We start from the raw sequence: 21,396 nt of genomic DNA, 5'->3' as shown, positions 1-21,396 counted from the left end.
TTGGTCCTGTGGTTTCTGATCTGGTCTGTTGGTTCTGCTGTTTTATTCTGTTCTGTGTCTGTCTACTGTGCTCTGTCACTCTTCGGTTCTGTTTTGTCCTGTTCTCCACTGTTCTGTTTCTGATCCTCTCTGTTGGTTCTTGGTGGTTATTGTTCTGTTTCTCCCGTTCTCTATTTGGTCTTTCGCGTTTCATCCCTCTCCTCCCTCTTCTGTTCTGTTTTGCTCTGTACTCTCATATTCCCGTCCTCTCCGTTCTGCTTGTCTTCTGTCCTCTTCCGTTCTCTCTTTTGTTCTGTCATGGCCCACTCTGTTCTCTTTTGTTCCGTCCTGTCCTGCTCTTAACCGCCTTGTTCTTTCCTCTTTCTGCTCTGCTTTGTTTTGTTCCGTTTGATTCTTCACAGCCAGAGTAATCAAACTTTACTCTTTCTTCTCGTCTCTTTCATCACACGCCAAACTTTATCTTCGGCTCTAATGAATCCGGGCTCCTTGGGAATGTTTGATTGATTGACGTTCATCGTGATGTGAGCCGATCAGATCTAATACATTCTGCTCTGTTCTATTTCTATCGGAGGTGGTCAGCTCCGCTCCAGCCTGGGAGTCTTCTGACTGTCTGTCTCGGCAGATCACTATCTGAGGTTCATCACACCGGCAGCCTGCGGCACCGGGGACCCAGGTGCTAAGGCAGGTACACACACTGATACACACACACTGAAACACACACACACACAGCTGAACTATTCACATCAGGCCACATCAATTAATCACCTCTGCCTTTGGAGCCATGGCTGCCCTCAAACACAAACGCACACTCATCCTCTCTCTCCCCCTGAAGTGTGTGTGTGTGTGTGTGTGTGTGTGTGTGTGTGTGTGTGTGTGTGTGTGTGTGTGTGTGTGAGTGTGTGCGGAGAGAGCGAGGATGAAAGAGAGGGCTATCTATCAAGGTGATCGATAAATAGGAACATTAATATTAGTAATGGGGCTCTCCTCCAGTCCAGTGAATATGTCTCCGTCTTTACGGTAAAATATGAATTTTTCTTGGCACCTGGCACGTTTACAGCGGGGGCCGCGCGCGCACTGGCACGCGCACGCCAGACTCTACCTGCATGCTAAGAGGAGCACGCGCTGGTCTCTATCATCTCTCTCTCACACACGGTCTCTCTCTCTTTTTCTCTCACACTCTAACACACACAAAAACACACACACACACAAGTGCGCGCACTCTTTCTGTGTCGAGGGTCAGTTGCGCTTCACTCCCCGCTCTCTCTCCCTCTCTCTCTCTCTCTCTCTCACACACACACACACACACACACAGAATGAAGGAATGCACGTGCATGGCGCGTGCGTGTGCGCGCGTTGGAAATTGATCCAGTGTGACTCATGTTAAAGCCCGGTGACCAGACTGTGCATTGGATCCTCGCCTCATCAATCATCCCCGGCTGGCAGGCTATGCGCAGTGTGTGTGTGTGCGTGTGTGCGTGTGCGCATCCTCGCACCACATCTCCCGCTGACCCCCACTGCGTTTGTTTGTGTCACCCAAATCTCTCTATCCATGCGTTACAAAAAGGTCACGTCAAAGCAATGTCGCGTGCAGATGCTGCACATCTCTCTCACATAAACATGTCATTGAAAAGAAGGGAACACGCGCACGCGCGCGCGTGGGCCGTTTGTGTCTGCACTCCAAATCTCATTTTTCCCCGAACAGAGCGCAGACCCTGAACACCCCACGACACTTTTCCCTCCGCCTGCGGGGCTGTGATCATGATGATGATGATGATGATGATGATGATGTCCAGGCGAGCACAAATCTATAACAACATAACACGTTTACACACGCGCGCGCGTGCGCAGGCAGACACAGCACACACACACACACACACACACACACACACACACACACACACACACACACACACCTAATCTCTCTGTCAGCGCAGACGGAGAGACACCCACAAAGCGCACAGACGCCCGCACACACCAGGGAAGAGAGGAAGGGTGAAAACAGGAGGAAAATGATGAAGAAACTTTCCGCTGTTGCTCGAGCCTCGCAGTCAGCTCACATTGAGTGTGTTCAAACATATTTTACCTTGGTTCAAAGTGATCGCCAAAGTTATGATCCAGAGGGCTGGCATGGTTCAGCCGAGCGCATTCAGATTCCTCCCCTCGGCTCTGCTCCCCTGAAAAGATACCATCAATTCCTCCCGACCGGGTGAATTTAACTGGAATCCTCTTTGAGTCATGAGAGTGAAAGGAGCAAAAAAAAAAAAAAAAAAATCCCGATGCCTGTCTTCCTCTCTCCTTCTTTCCTTTCTTCTGCTCGTTTCCTTCTTTCTCCCGTGCGTAAAATAAATCTCTCTCCACTTTTTCTCTCTCTGCGTCTCTTTTCCTCTCTGCGTTCTAGATTCCCATTTAAAACAGGACTGAATTCCTCTCTCCCTCTTCTCTCTCTCTCTCTCTCTCTCTCTCTCTCTCTCTCTCTCTCTCTCTCTCTCTCTCAGCCCCCCTCTCCTCTCTCATACAATCAGTAGCACACTCTCTCCCTCCTCCTCCTCCTCCACGCCTCCCCGCTCCAAATCTCCGTTTTGGACTCCACAGAGAGGAGGTGAAGGGCGCTCCAGCGGCCGACACATGAACTACGCTTCAAGTGCTTTAGACTCCCAACTGTGCACCTTAAACAGAATATTCTGGGGGCAGGTTCGGCATTGCAATCTTTTATAACATCTAAACAGATTTCAGGGAAAACACAAACATTTTCTCATTGCCGTGAATAGACCAATTTTTTGTGTGTGATTATAGACAGATCAAAAGAATAAGATGCTTGAAATAAAAAAATTCTAACTAAGACATAGTAGGTTTTTACTTGTCAGTTTTGATCAGATTTGTAATTCTGTTGGTTCTAGTTTCAATCATTAATTAACTCAGAATCAGCAAAAATAATATCCCAAAACAAGTTCAAATACAACAAGCCAGTGAGACGCTCAAAGATTTAAAAAAAAGAAAAAAAAAAGATGAAACTAAAATCAAACATGTTTTGCCTTGACTTGAAATAATTAATCGTACATGGACATTTTTTTTGCAGTGCATTGATGTGACTTTAAAGCAGTGGCGGACTCAGGATGTTTGAGGGTCAGGGCAGTGGCGGAGGGGTGGGGTGGCAGGGCACCTTTACGCTGAATCCTGGCCACCCTATTGGCCACCCTGGCCTGACCCCAACCACCCATGCAACCACCACATCACAGCTGTCACCACTTTCCGGCACGCGAAACCTTTCCTGCGCTGCAAGGATTTTCTGAATCAGTATTGAATTGGGAAAAAATATATTGCAATGCATTGATAAATCGATATTTTTACCCACCGCTACAATTGGATATGTGCAGGTGATTGTAACATAACGTCCAGTGTATGCTGTCTGATTGGCTGGTGTGACTCTACCTGCTGGCGAGTAAAAATGTGACTGAGCAGGAACAGCAGGCTGAACGTTTGACTGAGGGATAATGTCAGGGTTCTTTTTCAGTGCCAGCTGAAATAGCCTGGTCAGAGGGTTTTGATACAGAGTTCAGATGTTTCTCTATGTAATTTTAAGTGGAGAACCAATAATTATTAGTTTTATTCTAACAGCATTCCAGCCCATCAACAAAATGCAACAACATATACAACTGTTTCAAATTATTAATGTTAGATACACTGAATATTATTCTTTTCCACCATTACCTGCATTCCAAATATTGAGGAGGTGTGTGGTATATTTTCTAGTGAGACACTGCCACCCCAAAGTGATCACATAACCATCCCGGCCACCCCACGGAAAATTTCCTGGCTCCTCCACTGGGTCAGGGGCAAAACAAATAAAAACAGCACCAACACCCAGAAGGTGCTGATTCTCTCTCAATCAAATTGTCGCTATATATATTGAAAATATAAATCTTCCATGTCCAGGTCACAGGTTTGAATTATTTGGATCAACAGTTGTGAGGGCTGTTCGCTCGGCCAGTACTGTCAAGTAGTGTAATAAAACCAAACCGAATGTTTAATTCTTAAGGGGACACTATGTAGTCTTGGGGAAGAAATCCAAACTCAGATCAAAATAAGGTCCCCGGAACACTGTTTGAAGCTAGAAAAGTGTCAGGGTCCGCCACATATAAACAAAGTGAAACAGTATGTAATTGTGTTGTCCTTTAAGGTCAGTTTGTTTATTCAGTTTATTGCAGCATGAAAACAGAGAGAGTTTGTTTATTTTGTTATGTAAAGCATACAAAAGTCAGTCAGTGTAGATCTTTAGCTTTTCTTTTTTTTTTTTTTTTGCTACAGTTTAATATTATCAATATAAATATTGTACAGACATAATTAAATTAAACTAGTAGTACTGGGCTTAAAAATGTTGGATTTTGTTTTTCCCATCGCTCCCTGAGAACACCAATATGAAATTAATATAAAAGTGACAACGTGTCATAAATCTTTTGTTTTGTCTTTTCACACTTTTCCACTTTTTAGAGACACATTACTAGCACTACGAGATGTTAAAATACAACACTTTGCTCTTGTTGCCAAACATTTAAAGGCACATTATGTAGCTTCGGAAAAGAAATCCAAACTAAGAAAGGTAATATTTGCAATATCAGTAATGTACTAATACAAACTTGGACATGATTACATTGACATTGTTCCAGTCTTAACATCAGCAGAGTTCATCTCAAACAAGTCCATAATCTTTAAAACAGCTGGACGGGCGTCTGAACGTGCATCACTGTAAGGACTGTGATAATTAACTGGAAGCATGAGCACAATGTGAGACCGTTTGCTAACCTCTGTGGCTGCACAGTATCAACATGTGGGAACAATATACCACAGGCCATACTGAGGGAGTGGAGGCAGGGAGAAGAGAGAGAGAGAGAGACAGAGAGAGACAGAGAGAGAGAGAGAGAGAGAGAGAGAGAAGAAAGAAAGAAAGAAAGAAAGAAAGAAAGAAAGAAAGAAAGAAAGAAAGAAAGAAAGAAAGAAAGAAAGAAAGAAAAAGAAATTCCTGTTTCTATCCGTGATCATCATCATCTTGTTTTTAGAAATAAACATAAGCGATAAAGACTTCTGCCCGTATGAACTGTAATTCAAATTAAATTTAGGGAGAAATGCAGTCTGTGGTTTTTGTAATTTCATTTACAAGCAGTCAACCATTTCTGCTTCTAAAGAGGGACTCTGAAATATTGCATTGTACTGCCCTCTGCTGCTCATGTAAGGGAATACAGATAATGATGAGTTATTTTGTCATGTTCATTATTTACTGACACCTGTGCAGTCAGCATGGAAGCTGTGCTTGATGAAAAGGAAGGTATTCACCCTTTGAGAAATCAGAATTTGTCATAATAATTACATATGAAAAGAAAGCTGATGAGCTAAAAAAAAAAATCAATTTGAAAATAAACCCACCATGCTCATTGTTTGCATGATACTAAATTATAAACAGAAGATTAGAACTCTTGTGAAACTTGAAAGATTTCCTGTTCATATTTCATGTGAGCTTCTCTCGGTTTGAATAAAGTGATATCGTAACAGACCATTTTTTCTTGTTTATGGATACGTCACATTCTCCTGAAGCTATGTAGTAAACAAAGATATGACCAACCAAGACAGAAAACAGATTAGATCACAGATCAACTCTTAATTTGAAACGATTCTATTCTAAATGGGAAGAACCAACAACAAGACAGTTGAAATTAACCCAAATGCATGTTTATTGAAGTCAACAACTGAACTGGTATCTTACCAAAAAACCCCAAAACAAATCAAACAAATACTGTATGAACGTAACAGCCAACGGACGCCAGCCCACCACGGCATGCGGTTGGGTCTCGCCTTGATGACATCATCAGCCATAGTACAAATTAACATACATGACAGCACTATTCTCGTGTGATATGGGCATTTATTCAAAAGGAAGACTTGTCATCCAAAATAATAATCCTAAGAAGAAAAAAAAGAACAAAGACGTTGTTTTTTTAGTCATCGAAATAATAACAAATTTTGTGTGAATGCAACACATGTAAGAGTGTCTCCGGAGTCTGTTTGGGTCAATTAATACACACCTCACACTCATACACTAACACACATACACACACATATGTACAAATACACCATAGTCACAGACGTCATGCCTGCCGTGCATATCCAGATATGTGTGCAGATGTGTATGTACCCAAGGTGTGTGTGCAAAGTGTGTACGGGTGCGCTTGTAAGAGTATCCAGCAAAGGCAACACTATATACACAAACTTATATAAAAATGGTTGTTGAAACAATAAAATATGCGAGAAAGCAAAATTTCTAACCTTCAAGTTTTTGGAAAATCTAATTAAAACAAAAAGAAAAAATAAGGAAATGATTATTGGTCGAACTTAAAGTAAAACATGTAAGATTATGCACACCCTTTTACAAAACATAATTTAAAAATCAATTTGTTCGTACTACAAAAAAAAAAAAAAAAATGAAAAGAGATGACTGGCAGCTAGTGTGCGACTGCCTGGGGAGGAGTTGGTGAGAGTCGAGTGGTTGGGCAGGACAGCTCGGGCTGACTGGGAGAGGGGGCGGCGAGGGGGGGGGAAGCTGCTGTTTGCTGGCATCTGGTGACAGCTAGTCATTACTGCACTGATGCAATGAAATATGAATTTAGACTGACTGCATGTCCCAATTTAACGCCATGGTACCCCGACATCGTTTTAATGAAACGGCGGCTGGAAGGAGCGGAATGAGTCGTACTCCGGCAGCCTCTCTCGGCGTCGCTCCGAGTGGGGCCGCGGCGTCGAAGGAGGCACGGGCGGCTTTAAAGTGGGACACGGCCTATGTTTGCAGATCAGAGAACAGCAGGGAGGTCAGTCAGTCAGTCAAGACGGACGGACCGCCAATCATGTCTCAGGACAGAAGCTCGTCGGCGCTCGTCATCTCCGGCACTATCTACATTTCCAACCGTTTCTCATGCAAGCTACATGCTAGCACATTAACTAAGACGAAGGACAGGACGATAAATTACAGGCAAATACAGGTCCATTAGTTTTTAAAAGACACTACACTTTGTTGAGTATGAGGCAGGTATTCATTTCTCCATTCCACAGAGCAGAACTCCACAGGGGTTCCATACAAATCAAAGGTTACTCTTCAAAGTGGACAATGAACTCGGTGAGACAGCTTATCCTCTGGTCTGCAGACACGAATACTGAAGCTGGAGAGTGTCGAGGAGCAAACATGGGATAAACAACGTCTTCAAAATGTTCATCTCGGGTGTGTCAAAAGTCGTCGAGTCCGACAGAATTTTTAAAAAAACAAGAAAGAAAAAGAAATCGCTGTTTAAGCCAAGTTTACCGGAGCGTTGTGACTCAGCCACCCCAAATTCCAACAGAGCTCTCTAGAAAAGGAAAATTACAAAAAAAAAAAAATAAAACAGCTGACCCTGCTTCAGGTCACGTTACCCTTTGTGGTAAAGCTAGCTTATAGACACGCTAGCTGGGCCACTTGCGTTCGGAAGCAGCTAGCTAGGTGGCAGTCAACGACAATGCGGGGAAAGGTACGGAAAAGCACAATCCCTGAACGTTCCCAAAAAAGGGGGTGTACAAAAACTATCACAGACATTAACTGTCTACGGGTAGGCCGACAACAGCGAATGGATTCTTCTCCCAAAGACACTCTCGAAAATAAAAGTGCCGCAGAGAGCCATCAGCGCACGCCAGCAAACCTAGAGGCGCTACTTCTACTGTACGTTTACACGGACTCCGGAATGAAAAGAGAGACCAGCAAGGAGACATCGGACATCGATCAGAGATGGAGGAGGGGCGGGGGAGGGTGATGAGGAGAGGAGAGACCGGGTGAAGGTGGATCAGGACGCAGACTGGATGATTGATTAAAGAATGAAAAGAAATGGACGAGCGGAGCTGAGGGGGAGAAAAAAAAAAAGAGGACATTTAAGTTCCTAAATGACTTTATTCAGCGTTAGCGCGGCCCAGACTCCGGCTCGGCCGCCTGCCCGCCAAGCCAAACCTTGGCACGTGTTGCAGTCTGGAGCCCGGAGCCTCTTAGTTAGATTGCAATCAATTTCCACGACCAGGCCAAGTGAAGCTCGCCACTGCCAAGGCGAACTCCGGACCTTAATAAAACACCGTTCATTTATGGGAACCTTTCGCTAAGCTGACGAATGGTTCCTGCTCGCAACAACACGCACGCAGAAAGAGAAACAATAACATAAAAGGTTTTCTTTTCTTTTTTTTGCCGGGAAGGTTGTCATAATGCATGTAGGCAGTCCAGTTTGGCCCCGTAGCGGAAAGCAAGCGAGCATTTTCACCTCCCTGAAGCAGCGACCGTGCCAGCTTCTTAAAGGAAGCCATGACATCATCGCTCGATAGAGTCGGTGGCAGGCGGCGTCGCCGAGACGGGGAAAAAATGGCCGAGGCGAGCGCTGAGATCAGAGCGGTCGGGGGGGGGCAACAGAAGGAGGACCAAAGTGTCCCACGTGCAGTGACACCTCACAGGAAAAACTCCAACAAACACTTTGACACCTTTCGAAGCTGCGTTCGACCGAGGTTTTTGCTACAGTTTAGTGTTCGGGAGACAAATCGGGGGGGAATGGTGGCAGAGAAATAAGCGAATAAACGAATGGCTTCAAAATCAGAATACATGTCGGAAATCGGATCTATGGACTCCTGGACTGACAGACACTGTAAACTGTTAACACTGACGGTAAAACACCGAGACACTGAGGAGAGAAAAACATCTCCCCAAGTCCCGAAAAAAAAAGGAAAACGAGAAAAAGGAAAAAAAAAAAAAAAAAGAAAAAACGTTCCTCATACAAATATTTGCAGTTAAGGTTAGTTTCCATCTCATCGTCATCGTCGTCATTGTTTTTCATATTTTTTTCCCCAGGTATTGATAGTTTTTGACTCTTCATTTCCACGCATGTAATAAAAACAGGCAGGCGTATTTTTTTTTCCTTTTTTTTCTTTAGAGTATATAAGTTACTGTAATGCAGTAACAGACTGTATGAGATAGAGGAGAGAGAGAGAGGAAGGAGAGACAGAAGAGAGACAGAGAGAGACAGAGAGATAGAGAGAGAGAGAGAGTGTGTATTTACAGCACACCAAACATTTTCTGTCAAGTAAAAAGAATGCTATATAATTCTATATATATATATATATTTATATATGTATACTGGAGCCCCTCGGCTTGGTAGCACAAGGCGGGAATGCTATTTTTGCATGAGTGTTTGCATGTTGTGTGGTGCTGCGCTGCGCTGCGGGGGGAAGTCGACGGGATCGTACCGGGGCGGCTTTGCGAGGACGCGGGAAAGAGGTCTGATGGCGTAAAAAGATTAAACAGTGAGAAGGGGAGATTATGTTTGTCAGTCATAATTTGCTTTGGATGGATTTCTCCGCCACTGGGATGTTTACAGAGGGATTCGGCCTTGCTAGATGGAGAGAGGGATGACACAGAGTCGTGGAAAAGACAGAGCTGGCTGGGGTTTTTTTTTTTTTTTTTTAAATGTGGAGGGGGCGACGGGTAGGCGTGGGGTGAGGGGTGAAGTATCAGCTCGGGGGAATGCCGGAATGTGACTTACAATTTTGCTTTTTCGAGGCAGGCTGACAGTTAGAAACATGATGCTTCGTGTGTATAAAATGTGTTAATGTGTTGTACTTGGTTAGTAGGAGGACTCGTGTTTGTTAATCTGAGCGTCTACGAGCGTTCGAAGTCCGTTTGAAGAGAAGAGCTCTCCCCTCGAGACGGACTCCTGTGTGTGAGTGTGTGTGTGTGTGTGTGTGTGTCTGAGTGTGTGACTTCAGTTCGTCCGTATGTCAGTGCAAAATCTCACTTCCCTGTATCAATGCAAAGAGGGTAGTACCAGTTGCAACTCATCGCTTTACCCTGCCCACAGTTCGTTCCCTCCCTTTCCCCTCCCATCCTCCCTCCGACTGAGTGAAGAACTGAAGCGTTGTGAAAATAAATGGAGGGGGTTTGTTTTTCCCCCTTCGCTCCTCCCCTCTCCTCTCTTCCTCCTTCTCCTCCTCCTCTTCCTCTTCACCACGCTCCTTTCCTCCACCGCTCCGTCCTATGTCTAGATGAAGTATTCCTTCTTGTCCTCTGCTCCGGAGTGGCCTCCCTCTGCGTTGATGATGGCCGTGTCGGCGTCGGGGGCGTCGTCCGAGCCCTTGGCCTCGTGGGTCAGATACGTTCCTGTGGACAGAGAGAGAGAGAACAGACGGGGGGAGCGAGGGGAGACGTAAGATTGCTGAGCCAGTAAAAGCCAAACACTGGGACTGTAAAATGGCTAAAGGGCAGAAGGACAGAGTGGCAAGATGTTCCAATATGATGTCTAGATTATCACTTCAGGTGCTTTTGTTGCATTTTTCTATATTTTTTTTTTCTTCTTTTACAGTGCAGTAAAGTTTTCTTTAGGTTGTGGGGACGCGAGGAGACACAAAGTCCTGAGAAGAGCTGATAAAAGATTTTTTTTTTTTTTTTTATTGGTCCCATACGGGATTTTCTTTGGAGAGGTTTTATGAGGATGTGTCTTTAAGTCACCCTGCACTTGACTTTTCAGCGTGAACGTTATTGGCTCTGCGCTTCCAAAGACGTCGAGGAAAAACTGGGGTACATTTTTGCTGCAAAGAGAAAGTGCTCGTATGTTACTTGAATTTCATTTCCACGGTTGATTCTCTTCCTACAACCAAAAGGAAGCCATGAAACTCAACTTTTAATTGGACAGTTTGACTCATTCTGATCACACCATCATATCTTACGACCTCCACCTGCAAAACGTACTCACGCTCACTTTCAGCTGCAGTTCACAGTCTTTATCACTGAAGATAGTTAAAGGAGAAGTTCACCCAAAAATGGGGTAGGTGCACGCACTCAACTGCACGTCAGCATGTAAGTAACGACTTTTCAAATCATTTTGTGATCCTGGGTCTTACTGAGACTTGGATTACGCCGGTCGAGCTATATGGAGCCATATCGTGTTGGTTTTATGTTTTGTTTTTAAATTTAAGCCCCCCATCTTCGGTTATTTACGAGAATGCGCCAAAGCTCCGGAAATTTAGCAGAACTTCAGCTGACTTTCCATCGGCACGAGGTTGAGTAAGTGAGGACAGACATTTATTTTTCAGGTGAGCCTATCCTTCAGATTAGTTGTCATGGACCGGACCCAGGTACGTATGGAGCTTCGGTCGTGGGTTAACAGGAGGTGGTTTGCAGCACGGGAACATGCCTCGGCTGTGAGCGACACTACATTGTTTAACAGCAGAACAACAGGCTGAAAGAGCAACACAAAAAGGTGGCGACACAGTCGACCTGAAGGGGGTCGAAGTCATTGACCAAATGCTTAGGATCAGCCAGAAAAAGATTAAGGAGGGAACCCGATGCCGGAGAACATCTCTGAACAAACCACCTGTTAGGACCTGATCGATCTTCCACACTCGGTCAGACGTTGAAAAGCTAAGTGACGAGCGAGTCAAACTTCGCTAAAACCTTAGAAAGTGCAGCTTGCTCGTCATTAAACAGCAAGTGCGCATCTCGTTAGCTGTTTCATCTGTTGCTCTCGTGCTTCAGCAGCGAGAATGTCCGCACTCACTCTCAAGTGATGGCGGTTCTAATGTACGACACTCCTTGGCCCGCTGGCTCGTGCACACGCGGCCCCCAGACGGCGAGGAGCATTACGCGCTAACATCCCCCGGATCGCCCTCCCCTCCCCTCTGCACATGTGCTTTAACCAAGCCGAGGGAGTCACTAACGCAGCCACACGGACATGATCCCTCACAGACCTGGCATCTGTGAACACTGGCTACCAGGCAACTGAGTTCAATATCCTGAACCAGCTGGAGGCACCGGAGCTGGAGATTGAATCTGGCGTGCTGTGGTGGTGGGCAAGTGTTTATCAACCGCACCACCTGGGTGCTGAAACGTCTTTAGTACCCTTTCAGTTTCACCTGGATTCGCTTTGTTCTATGGGCTAAAAAGGTGATTTTGACACATGAATGAGAGTGCAAAGAAAGAAAAAGTAACACTGTTTTGTTGCCCACCCCCCACTCGCAGAGCACACGAGTGACGGAGTAAATAACGTGGAAGCTATTACACTTCCACCGCGCTCACTTTGAATCCCACGTTCGACCGTATAATTGAAAAATGCGCCGCCGCAACATCGCTGACGTCAGGAAATGTAATCTCACAGGAAGTTGTGCGAGCCAAAGTGTATTAAAGAGCAATGAATAAACATTCGCCTCTTGTCATTCATTAACTTTCTGATCCTGCTTTGACAGTCATATAGCTGGGGCTTATGCTGGGAATCCATATTTAAGTGTCACGAGTGAGATCCTGTCCTGGTTACGCGTGTATCCATATTTATGCAGGCGTGTCTCGCTGTACGCTCATCATGCATGCATGAGCGTGTCCGTGTGCGTTGGTGTGGGTGAGCGTGCGAGCGGTTGACCTTTGTGTCTGATGAGGTATCTGCCGAGGACGATGAGGAGGCAGAGCAGGATGAAGACGATAACAGCCACCACCCCTCCAATCACGGCATGGTCCACCCCCGAGGAGGTCGACATGGCTGTGGGGTCTTGAGAGAAGAGGGTTGGGGGGGGGGGGGGGGGCGAGGAGAGGAGAGAGGAGATAAGGAAGTGGGAGTCATAATAAGAGAGAGGGAAAGAGAGAATGGATGAGAAAGAAGAACAGAGAGTGACAGAAAATGAGGAAGAGACAGCGAGAGAGAAGAGGACGGAGGGACAGACGGACAGAGATTGAGAGCAGAGAGGGAGGAGGAGGAGGTGGTGGTGGATGGATATTGGTGGAAACGGGAGACGGATGATGAAAGGCAGCAGAAATGGCGAACGAAAGAAAGAGAGAGAGAGTGAATAATGAGGAGAGTGACAGAGAGAAGGCAGAGAGAAAAGAAAAAGAACAGAGGAGCGGAGAGGACTTGTCAATATATAATACCCAAGCACAGCAGCAAAACAGTCAGAAGACAAAGACAAGGATATGAAAAAAGCCAGGCGAAAGAAAAAGGGGGCCACCACGTCTCCCCTGCAGCACAGATTGTTCGTGACTAACATGCAACAGGGTCCGGTGCAGTTTACCAGCCAAGTCGCGGTCACTTGTAGGAACCGTGTGGGAGCTGATGTCAGGTGAAAACCCTTGTCCCCAGTCACTTAAACAGAAGGATTTTACCCTTTTCCATGAGAAAGACACCTGAAAACTCGCAATCTTGTTGAATTCAATGTCAGACTTTGATTTAAGCAACATTATGTAACTTTTTTTTGCGTTAAAATAATTCAGAATCACGTTGATGCCTCAGTGTCTTGTCACAGGGTGAATGATCAGCCACTGCACCCCCCCGATCACTTGTCTCTGCACTGTGTAACTTCAGTGAGAGGGGAGGATCACAGCGTTTCTCATTCAAGATTCAAGTTTTTCACCCAACAGCAGATATGTTGGATACTTCCCCCACCTACAGATCGCCTCGCTTCAGGCACATTTAGCCACTTGCCCCACGGAGGGGAAGGCAATCTATGCTGAAATCATTTCATTGATCATTTATTTCGCCTGACTTTTTCGGACCAGCTCAAACGCTGGGTGTCAGTTTGAAAGTCACTCAGATAGGCACAGGTCAAAAGCAGCACTTCTCATACTGAAAAGCGTATCAAAAAAAAAAAAAACAGTTAATGGAGGGATACAAAGGAAAGGGGTGTTGCACTTGGTGAGTGTTTGAAGGGTAAAAAACCCAAATGAAGGGCGAGGACTGAACCAGTCAGAGGGAGAAACAGCCGGCGCACACACCCAATCACAGAACAGGGACGAGAGGTAAAGGCACAGCACGGCCATCGACAACTCAAACTGAAGGAGGAAGAGAGGAACACGTAACAACCAGCCGGGGCAGCAAGTGATGGAACGGGCAGTTTTAGAGGAAAAAGTCACATTTCAACCAGTTAGAGAAGTGAAGGGGCATGACAACAGCCAACCAGAGGCCAAGCGTAGACAGAAGAACAAGGAGAAGAGGGGGAGACGGGTGGTGGTGGAGGTGTTGGTGGTGGCGGTGGGGGAGACTCTGAGCCCGAGTCAGAATGACACGCACGCACGCGCGCGCACACACACACACACACACTCGCTGAAAGTCAAACACACACCCACGGCTGGCCCGGCGTGGAGGTGAGAGGGGCATGCTGACGAGGCGAGACTGAGAATGAGCCCATAAATCCTGCTGTCAGCATCAAAGGAAAGCAGACAAGACCCAAGAACACCTCGAAGCCTGACCCCCCCAACAACCCCCCCCCACTCCCTCCCAGCACCCTCTGTCTCTCTCTCACACACACACACACACACACACACACACAGGAAAACACACACATATAGACACATAGAAAGCACACAAAGAGGAAGTGGAACACTGTGTAAATGACTTGTACCACTTAAGAGGTCACGCTTGTGCATGTGTGCCTCTGTGAGATAGATGGTGTGAATGCCACTGAGGTGAATGTGTGTTCAAGTATGTGCGTATGTGTGTGTGTGTGCATGTGTGCCTTTGTTTTCAACCTGTCTGTGCCTGTATGGGCAACAACAAAGCACTACGTGGGCTGAAGTATGAAATATTCATCTCTCTGCTTTAAAATGTACTTTGAAGTGTCCCCGCACTAGCTTTTTTCTTATTTTTATTTTTTTTCCCGTGACTGACAGACCGACACAGACACACCTACAGACAAGTCAGACGGACCTACAGACGGACAGACAGACGAAAAGTTAGAACGACAGAAAGTCAGAACGACAGGTGACTGGTGGAAAAGTTATACCTGCGGTGTTGTCTGCAGCATCATCAAGTGGATGAGTAGATGGATGGATGGACGGATGAATGGATGGATGGATGGATGGATGGATGGATGGATGAGTGGGGCAGTGTGTGTTGGGGGAGATTCGGGGGACAAACAAGAAAAGAAGAAACGTCAAACAGCTGTGACAAGGCCACACGAATGCCACTTTTTCCTTCATTTGTGTGTTTCTCTGACACTGCTCTTCCTGTCAGCTTCCAGTATATGTGTTGTGAGTGCACGTGTGTGTGCATGTGCATGCAGAACAAACTCCCGGTGTCTATGACTGACTCTCCCCAGTGCAAGCGCTGTTTGTGTGTCGAAGGAAAAGAAACAGCAAAGTCGTAACTTGAATGGTGTTTGTTTTTCCACTCCATTACTAAGCTCCTCGCATCTCGTTTGTTTGCTAGTGTGCGTGCAAGTGTGTAACTCAGATGGTTTTACCTGTGAAAGTGTACACTCCGTTCAGCCGGACGGAAACTGAGGGAGTAAGGGTGGGGGAGAGGGAGGAGGAGGAGGAGGAGGAGGAGGAGGAGGAGGAGGAAGGGATGGCGGTGGATGGAGCAATGCTTGAGGAATCAGTTGGGAGCGGCAGGTCGGGGAATAGGGCGTTGGAGAGGGTGGTGGTGGAGAAGTCGGGGATGGCGGTTGCAACGCCAGCTGTAGAGGAGGCGGGGGGAGGGGAAGTTTCAGATTCGGAGGAGGAGGTGGAGAGGAGGTCAGCGGCATCAGAGCCGGAGCCAGAGAAGCTGTCGGGAGGAGGGGAGGATGAGATGGTTGAGGAGGAGGAGGTGGAAGGGAAGGTTGGATTGGTTGAAAAGCCAAGAGAGGGGGTGAGGGTGTCCAGGGAGTCTGGGTCCATGGCATCTTGGGAGGAGGAGGAGGGAGACGAGGCGGTGGAGGAGGAAGAGGAGGAATATGAGGCGGAGGAGGCGGAGGGAGATGAGGCGGAGGACGAGGAGTGGGAATGAGCAAGCCAAGCGCAAGAATGGCCATGGATTCAACGAACGGGACACAAAAAAAATTGAAGGGAGAGAAGCGCCACAACGAGCAAAAGCGGTTGGATGGCAAGCGGTGGCGGTTATGGTGGCGCGGTTGGATGAGACAAAAAAAAAAAACAACAAACAAAAACAGGAAGAAAGAAACGAAAGAAAATCAGAAGAGAAAAAAGATGGAAGTACAAGCAAAAGCCACAACAAACGACAGAAATAAAAAAAAAAGTGATGAAGAAACGTAAAAAGAAGAAGACAACTCTTTCTATATCTTCCCCACCAAACATCCCTCTTTCCGACTGTCCCCCTCCCCACTTTTCACTCTTTCTTGTTACCTTGCACCTGGAGTGGATACTCCCCCTGGTCCTGTCCGATGTCGTTCTCTGCGCGGCAGAGGTAGACGCCATTATCTGACTTGTTGAGCCTCTCGAAGCGCAGGAAAGCACCATCGACCTTGGCCAGCGGGGGGAGCCCTCCTTCCTTCTCCCACGTGTAAGAGGTGGGCCTGAGACAGGAGAGGGAAAACGAACACAGAAGAAAAAGAGAGTCCTGAGTTGAACTGTACATAGTTAGCAGAGTAACGTCAAAGAGTCACAAAAAAGTTAAAATCAAAAGAGTGGCGAGGTGAAGAGCGATGCAGGAGAATGAGAAACGATGGAATGATCAAGGGCAGGGAAGAGATGGAAGAAGGGGAAACGGTTGGAGGAGAGGTTCGGCTGAAGGGAGAGAGGAGACGGAACGGGGAAAAGGTAAAAGCGGGGCAGGAGAACAAAGTGGAGCAGGGACTGAGGAGAAAGGGGGCGCAGCAGATGGAAAAAGTGTTGGGGGGGTGGGAGAAGGGAATGAGTAAGTAGAGGATGGAAGGGAAAAAGAGAGCATCACAGCTTGAAGAAGAGAGGAGATTAAAGGAGATGGAGGGAGAAGGAAGACAACAGAACAAAGATCAGCATTTCAAATCAGCCTGCGTTAAAAAATCCATTCTGCATAACAGATTGTGGATGAGAGAGATAGCGAGACGCGCCGTGATAAAAGAATCAATTATGTAAATGTGCAAGTCCTTAAGCGCTGTACAGTAATTACAATGACGGCGAGTCTGAATCGGGGACAGACCTGAATGGGCTGGACTGATTAATCGCTCGTCGGAATGTGGGGGGAAAAAAAAAAGAAAGAAAAAAAGCCTCAGCGACACCTAAAGGTGCAATCTGTAAATTCACGATGAAGGCCGGGAGGCAGTTTGTGGCTTTACAGTAACAGTTGAAGACAGGAGCCATACATCTCCTAGACCGAGCTCCTTCGAACATATATTTTTTTAAAAATCTAGCTGGATGCTTCTGAGAGGCAGCACCTAAAACATACTCTATCCGTTGTTGCTGCAGGGCAAAATTCTCCCACTGAGTTTAACCTAATAGGGAACATTGTGGGCTGCTCCCGTGACACCCGCTGCTGAGCAAACACATGGGAGATTTACTACTTTTGAATATGTGTCATTTTAGGAATATAGAAGCTAACAATGCCCCCCCCCCAAAAAAAGAAAAACAAACAAGAGCTCCATTGTTCCGTCAGCTTCCCAGAGGCAAATAAAAATGAATATTCAACCATAAAGCCTTTTAAAAACACATTTCTCCGACCGTGTTTGGCTACGTCGTCTGGTTACCTGCAATAAAAAATGTAATCAGCTGTTGTACTACACCCCCTCCAAATGCAGGATAATAAGCAATTAACTGAACAATTAACTTCACATTTACAGGCTGTAACTCGCGCAGTGTTATTAAACATGACGCCCAAAAGTCAATCTCTGTTATACAGCGGGTAGTTTAAGTGCAGCGGGCCTGATTGGTCGGACACCGCACCGAAGATTCCCAACATGCATGTCTGGAGTCTGCAGTGTTGCATTCTGGGGCTGTGAGAGGAGACTTCCCTAGTGTACACACTGCACAAAAGTCATGACACGCTTCGAGAACAGCCTCTGTTGCAATTATGGGAAGTTTGGCGCCGCTTTTTCCTCTCACATCTATAATCAGTATCACGGTAAAGAATTAGCCTTTGGGTGTTTTTGTTAAATTATTAATACAAGATTTGCTAAGTTATGTTAATGTCTGAAATCTTTGTAATCCAACACTTATTTCTGCAAAATGTTTCCGTCGTCTGATCTGTATCTTTACAGTCGGAGATTATCAAAGGATAAGTCTGATGTTATTTTATGTGCTCTCTTAATATTAACAAAATCCCTCAGAAGACGAATGATGCGTTCGGCTAACTTGCATTACATTCTGTCTTCCCTACGCTGCTTTTTGACACCACTGGTCCCTACACAAGTTAGACATATCTGAAGAAATCAATATTACCAGTATTATATAATGGATGAAATGACTAATCACCTGACTCTGCAGTTCTCTCAGAACTGTTTTGATTGGGTCAGCTCTCTTCAGTCTAGTTTCAAGACACATGAGGCAGCTGATTTCAGCCCAAATCTCTGATGAACTTACTGTCACTCCCTGGCCAAACAGCAAACAAACAACGCCGGCTGCTCGCTGCTGAAGAAAGTGGAGCGTTTAGCTGTATAAACAGCCAGTTATAATACCAGGCCAGTCACAAGGATATAATATCAGCAGTTAACATTTCTGCAAACCACAGATACGTCCAAGGTTGACGTGTTGACAAAAAAAAGCAGAGTGTATCATGTTCACATTATGTGCCTATTAGCCACCTTTCACATCAGGAGGTGGAGGTGATGGAGGTGTTATTATTACAAGCAGGCGAGGCTGCCAAAGGGCCGACCGCAGCTCAAGTCTCACTACTGGGATTCAAGGACACCTGGTTTTTGTCCCAACCACAATAGGCTTTTTTTTTTTTCATAGGAAGTCAGAGCATCTCCATCAGTGATCGCGGCGACCAGAACAGGTGTTTCAAGCCAAACTGTGACGCTGTCCTAACCCTTACCAACTGTGTAAACCTAAGTAGATCATAAGCAAAGCAATGTGACAAGGGAGATACAGGAAATTCAACACAAACAAGCGTAAAGGTACTAGCTAATATTTATCATTCAGGCGACTGGATATGTCGCTGGAGTTAGTGGGTACCAAAAACAACACTAAAGGGAGAAACAGCACAGACATGACTCGCAATGAATGCTAATGTTGCTCTGTGTCTGCGAACCTTGGTCGCGAACTGGTTTGCCATAAGAACTTTACAAGGTGATTAAATGTTTTATTCACAACGTGTCTCACCGCCCCTGACGCGTCGTCAAAATCATCACAGGTGTAACGGAAACAGGTCACAAATGTAAAGCTTAGGTTGCAAAAAGGCTGAGTAATCTCCTAAAACCCCCGGACACTATCAAAAGGAGCTCTGACAGGAGTAAACAGAAGCATTTGCTGGGGACTGATGTGAGCTGTGGATTCATGCACATTTGGTGCACTTGCTAGTGTTTAACACAGCAGGAGAGCGTCTGTAGATTGGACTCAAAACGACCATCCTAACGAGGAGAATGTCGCTGAGTGCAGTAATGTGGCTTTTGTAGTTGGCCTCGGGCAAACCGAAAGAACTTGTGAGTGGGACCAATTTGTTGTCTCTTTTCATGAGATTTGCTAAAAGGTGCAACATGTAAGAATTGGTTCCCCGATTCTCTGCACGCTCACAAGCATGATCGAGCGCCAGGATGAAGTGGGTGGGGACACCAGAAAATGCCTTTTCTCTTTCACTGCATGAGCAGGGGCAAGAGCGAGACGGCCTGCTGAACAAACACTCTACTACAGTGATTGCATTTAGATTATAGAGCTATTTACATCCTAATTAAGTAAAAGTATATCATTTAAAGCATCTTCGAAGTTTCCAACTAAACTTCTCACATATTGCACCTTCAACAATAAGAGGGGCGCACTGTGGGTTCTACAGTGTGGAATAAGGCCGTCCTTGACCTTCTTAAGGTTACAGATTACTGTAATCCTGTTACACGTCACCTGCTGTTTTCTAACCACGGTCTTAACCTTGAACACAGAAGGAAGCTTGCACTTAACAGGTCAAAGTTATGCAAGGCTTTTTAGCTGTAAATGTGTTAAGAGCACAGTCTGAGGCAGTTTAACTCGGTTAAATGACTTCAAACGCAGAAATGTGATGCAATTGCAAGCACTACCGGGAAGCACTGATCGAATAGACGGGAAATATAATAGAATGTAGAGCACAAATTCCTTTCTCTTCTATTAGAAAGCTCTCGCCGCCGGCGTCAAGGAAACACGGTATAGAATTTGATATGGTAAGTTATTCTTTTGAACCTGACAGGATGTGACCACAGAGAGGAAAGCGCGTATCATGGAATGGAGTGTGGCGTTCGCTGAGTTTGATTGGGAAGGGCAGCCCGGGGTGGGGGAGGAGGAGACGGGAGGGAGCCAAGCGGCTGGGTGTGTCGGGGGGAAAGGTGTCGCCGTGGTGATTGGGTTTTGACTGACAGCTGCAGGGGCAACCTGTATCTTATTTGATTGGACACTAGCTCATCCACAAGCAGTGGTGCACGCAACTGAGCACGCCGACTGGCCGTCACTCACACACTAAGACACACACACACACACACACACACACACACAGAGGCTTTCGCTTGTTTGCTCTCCCTCTTTCTGTCTTAGTCATTCGTTGCTTGTCACCAAATCTTTCTGTCTCCTCTCCGCCCACGCTCTCCTCCGCTTCCCTCTACCTCTCCCTCTCCTGTCGGTTTGTTTTTCTTCCCTCTCTGACTCGCCTTACCTTGTCAATTTTTTTTCCCCCCTCTATCTAACAATTTCTCTTTTCTCCTCTCCCATCGCCTCGTTGCCTTTTTACATACAGTCTCTGCCAATCAGCGGACGCTTTTATCTAAATCCTCTCTGTGTCTCTGCGAGTTAAGTACATTTTTAGAACGGGTGATCCCGGTGGGAGCCGAACCTTGAACCCCTGCACCGTCGGGGGGCACTACACAGAACCCTTTAGTGGAATAGAACATGACGTATTTCTTACATAGGACATGTATCATTTAACGGATGCTTTCATCCGTGGACTCTAATTGTATCACAAATAAATACACCTCCAGCATAGGTGGTCCCCGTGGGATTTGAACCCCTGACTGCAGCACACTGTTCACCGCCTTGCTGTTCTCCTGTCTATAATTTATCGACTCCCATGCCGCCTGTAAAAGTACGTACATGCGATGACAGTCACCTCCTCCTTCCCCGCCCACTATCTGTTCCACCTGCCAATCAAACTAAACGGCTCGTCCTATTCCTGGCCACTCCTGAGAAGAGCTGACAGTGAGGGGGAGGGGGCGGTGATAGGAGAGAGGAGGGAGGAGGAGGAAGAAGAGGAGGAGGAGGAGGAGGGACGGGGAGTTTAGGGGGGGAAAGGTGTGAGAGGAGATAGAGGAGAGTTATAGGAAAGGACAGAGAAAGGTAGAAGAGGAGGAGGGCAGCGAGGCGTCGTGACAAGACGGAGAGGAGTGAACGAGCCGTGAGTGACACGGCGGCGGAGAGATACCCGATGATGGAGTGGAGGCAGGGATGGGAGGAGGAGGGGAGAGGGGGGAGTGGATCGATAGGGCTGGTTGGCTGGAGGTTCATCTATAATG

General features: G+C 46.3%; 2 protein-coding genes across 4 annotated transcripts in view; both read right to left on the bottom strand.

Annotated features, from left to right (window-relative positions):
• The window catches only part of kirrel1b (kirre like nephrin family adhesion molecule 1b), an 86,051-nt gene extending 83,613 nt beyond the window's left edge, over window positions 1-2,438 (bottom strand). For both annotated transcript variants that reach the window (XM_037084827.1, XM_037084828.1), the window contains exon 1: window positions 2,084-2,438. In XM_037084827.1, the coding sequence (XP_036940722.1) occupies window positions 2,084-2,129 (46 nt within the window). In that variant the 5' untranslated portion in view covers window positions 2,130-2,438. The remainder of the gene's footprint in view (window positions 1-2,083) is intronic.
• A 7,050-nt stretch (window positions 2,439-9,488) lies between these two features.
• cadm3 (cell adhesion molecule 3) overlaps window positions 9,489-21,396 on the bottom strand; it is a 96,091-nt gene continuing 84,183 nt past the window's right edge. The window contains exons 8-11 of one of the 2 annotated variants that reach the window (XM_037085145.1): window positions 16,142-16,311; window positions 14,800-14,811; window positions 12,450-12,575; window positions 9,489-10,198 (exon numbers count right to left, since the gene is read on the bottom strand). In XM_037085145.1, the coding sequence (XP_036941040.1) occupies window positions 10,080-10,198; window positions 12,450-12,575; window positions 14,800-14,811; window positions 16,142-16,311 (427 nt within the window). In that variant the 3' untranslated portion in view covers window positions 9,489-10,079. The remainder of the gene's footprint in view (window positions 10,199-12,449; window positions 12,576-14,799; window positions 14,812-16,141; window positions 16,312-21,396) is intronic. The other variant, XM_037085146.1, reaches the window with a different exon arrangement.

The sequence above is a fragment of the Acanthopagrus latus genome, chromosome 21 (genome assembly GCF_904848185.1).
Source record: "Acanthopagrus latus isolate v.2019 chromosome 21, fAcaLat1.1, whole genome shotgun sequence".
NCBI lineage: Eukaryota > Metazoa > Chordata > Actinopteri > Spariformes > Sparidae > Acanthopagrus > Acanthopagrus latus.
The sequence above is the reverse complement of the archived record's forward strand: the minus strand, read 5'-3'. Positions and strand labels throughout refer to the sequence as shown.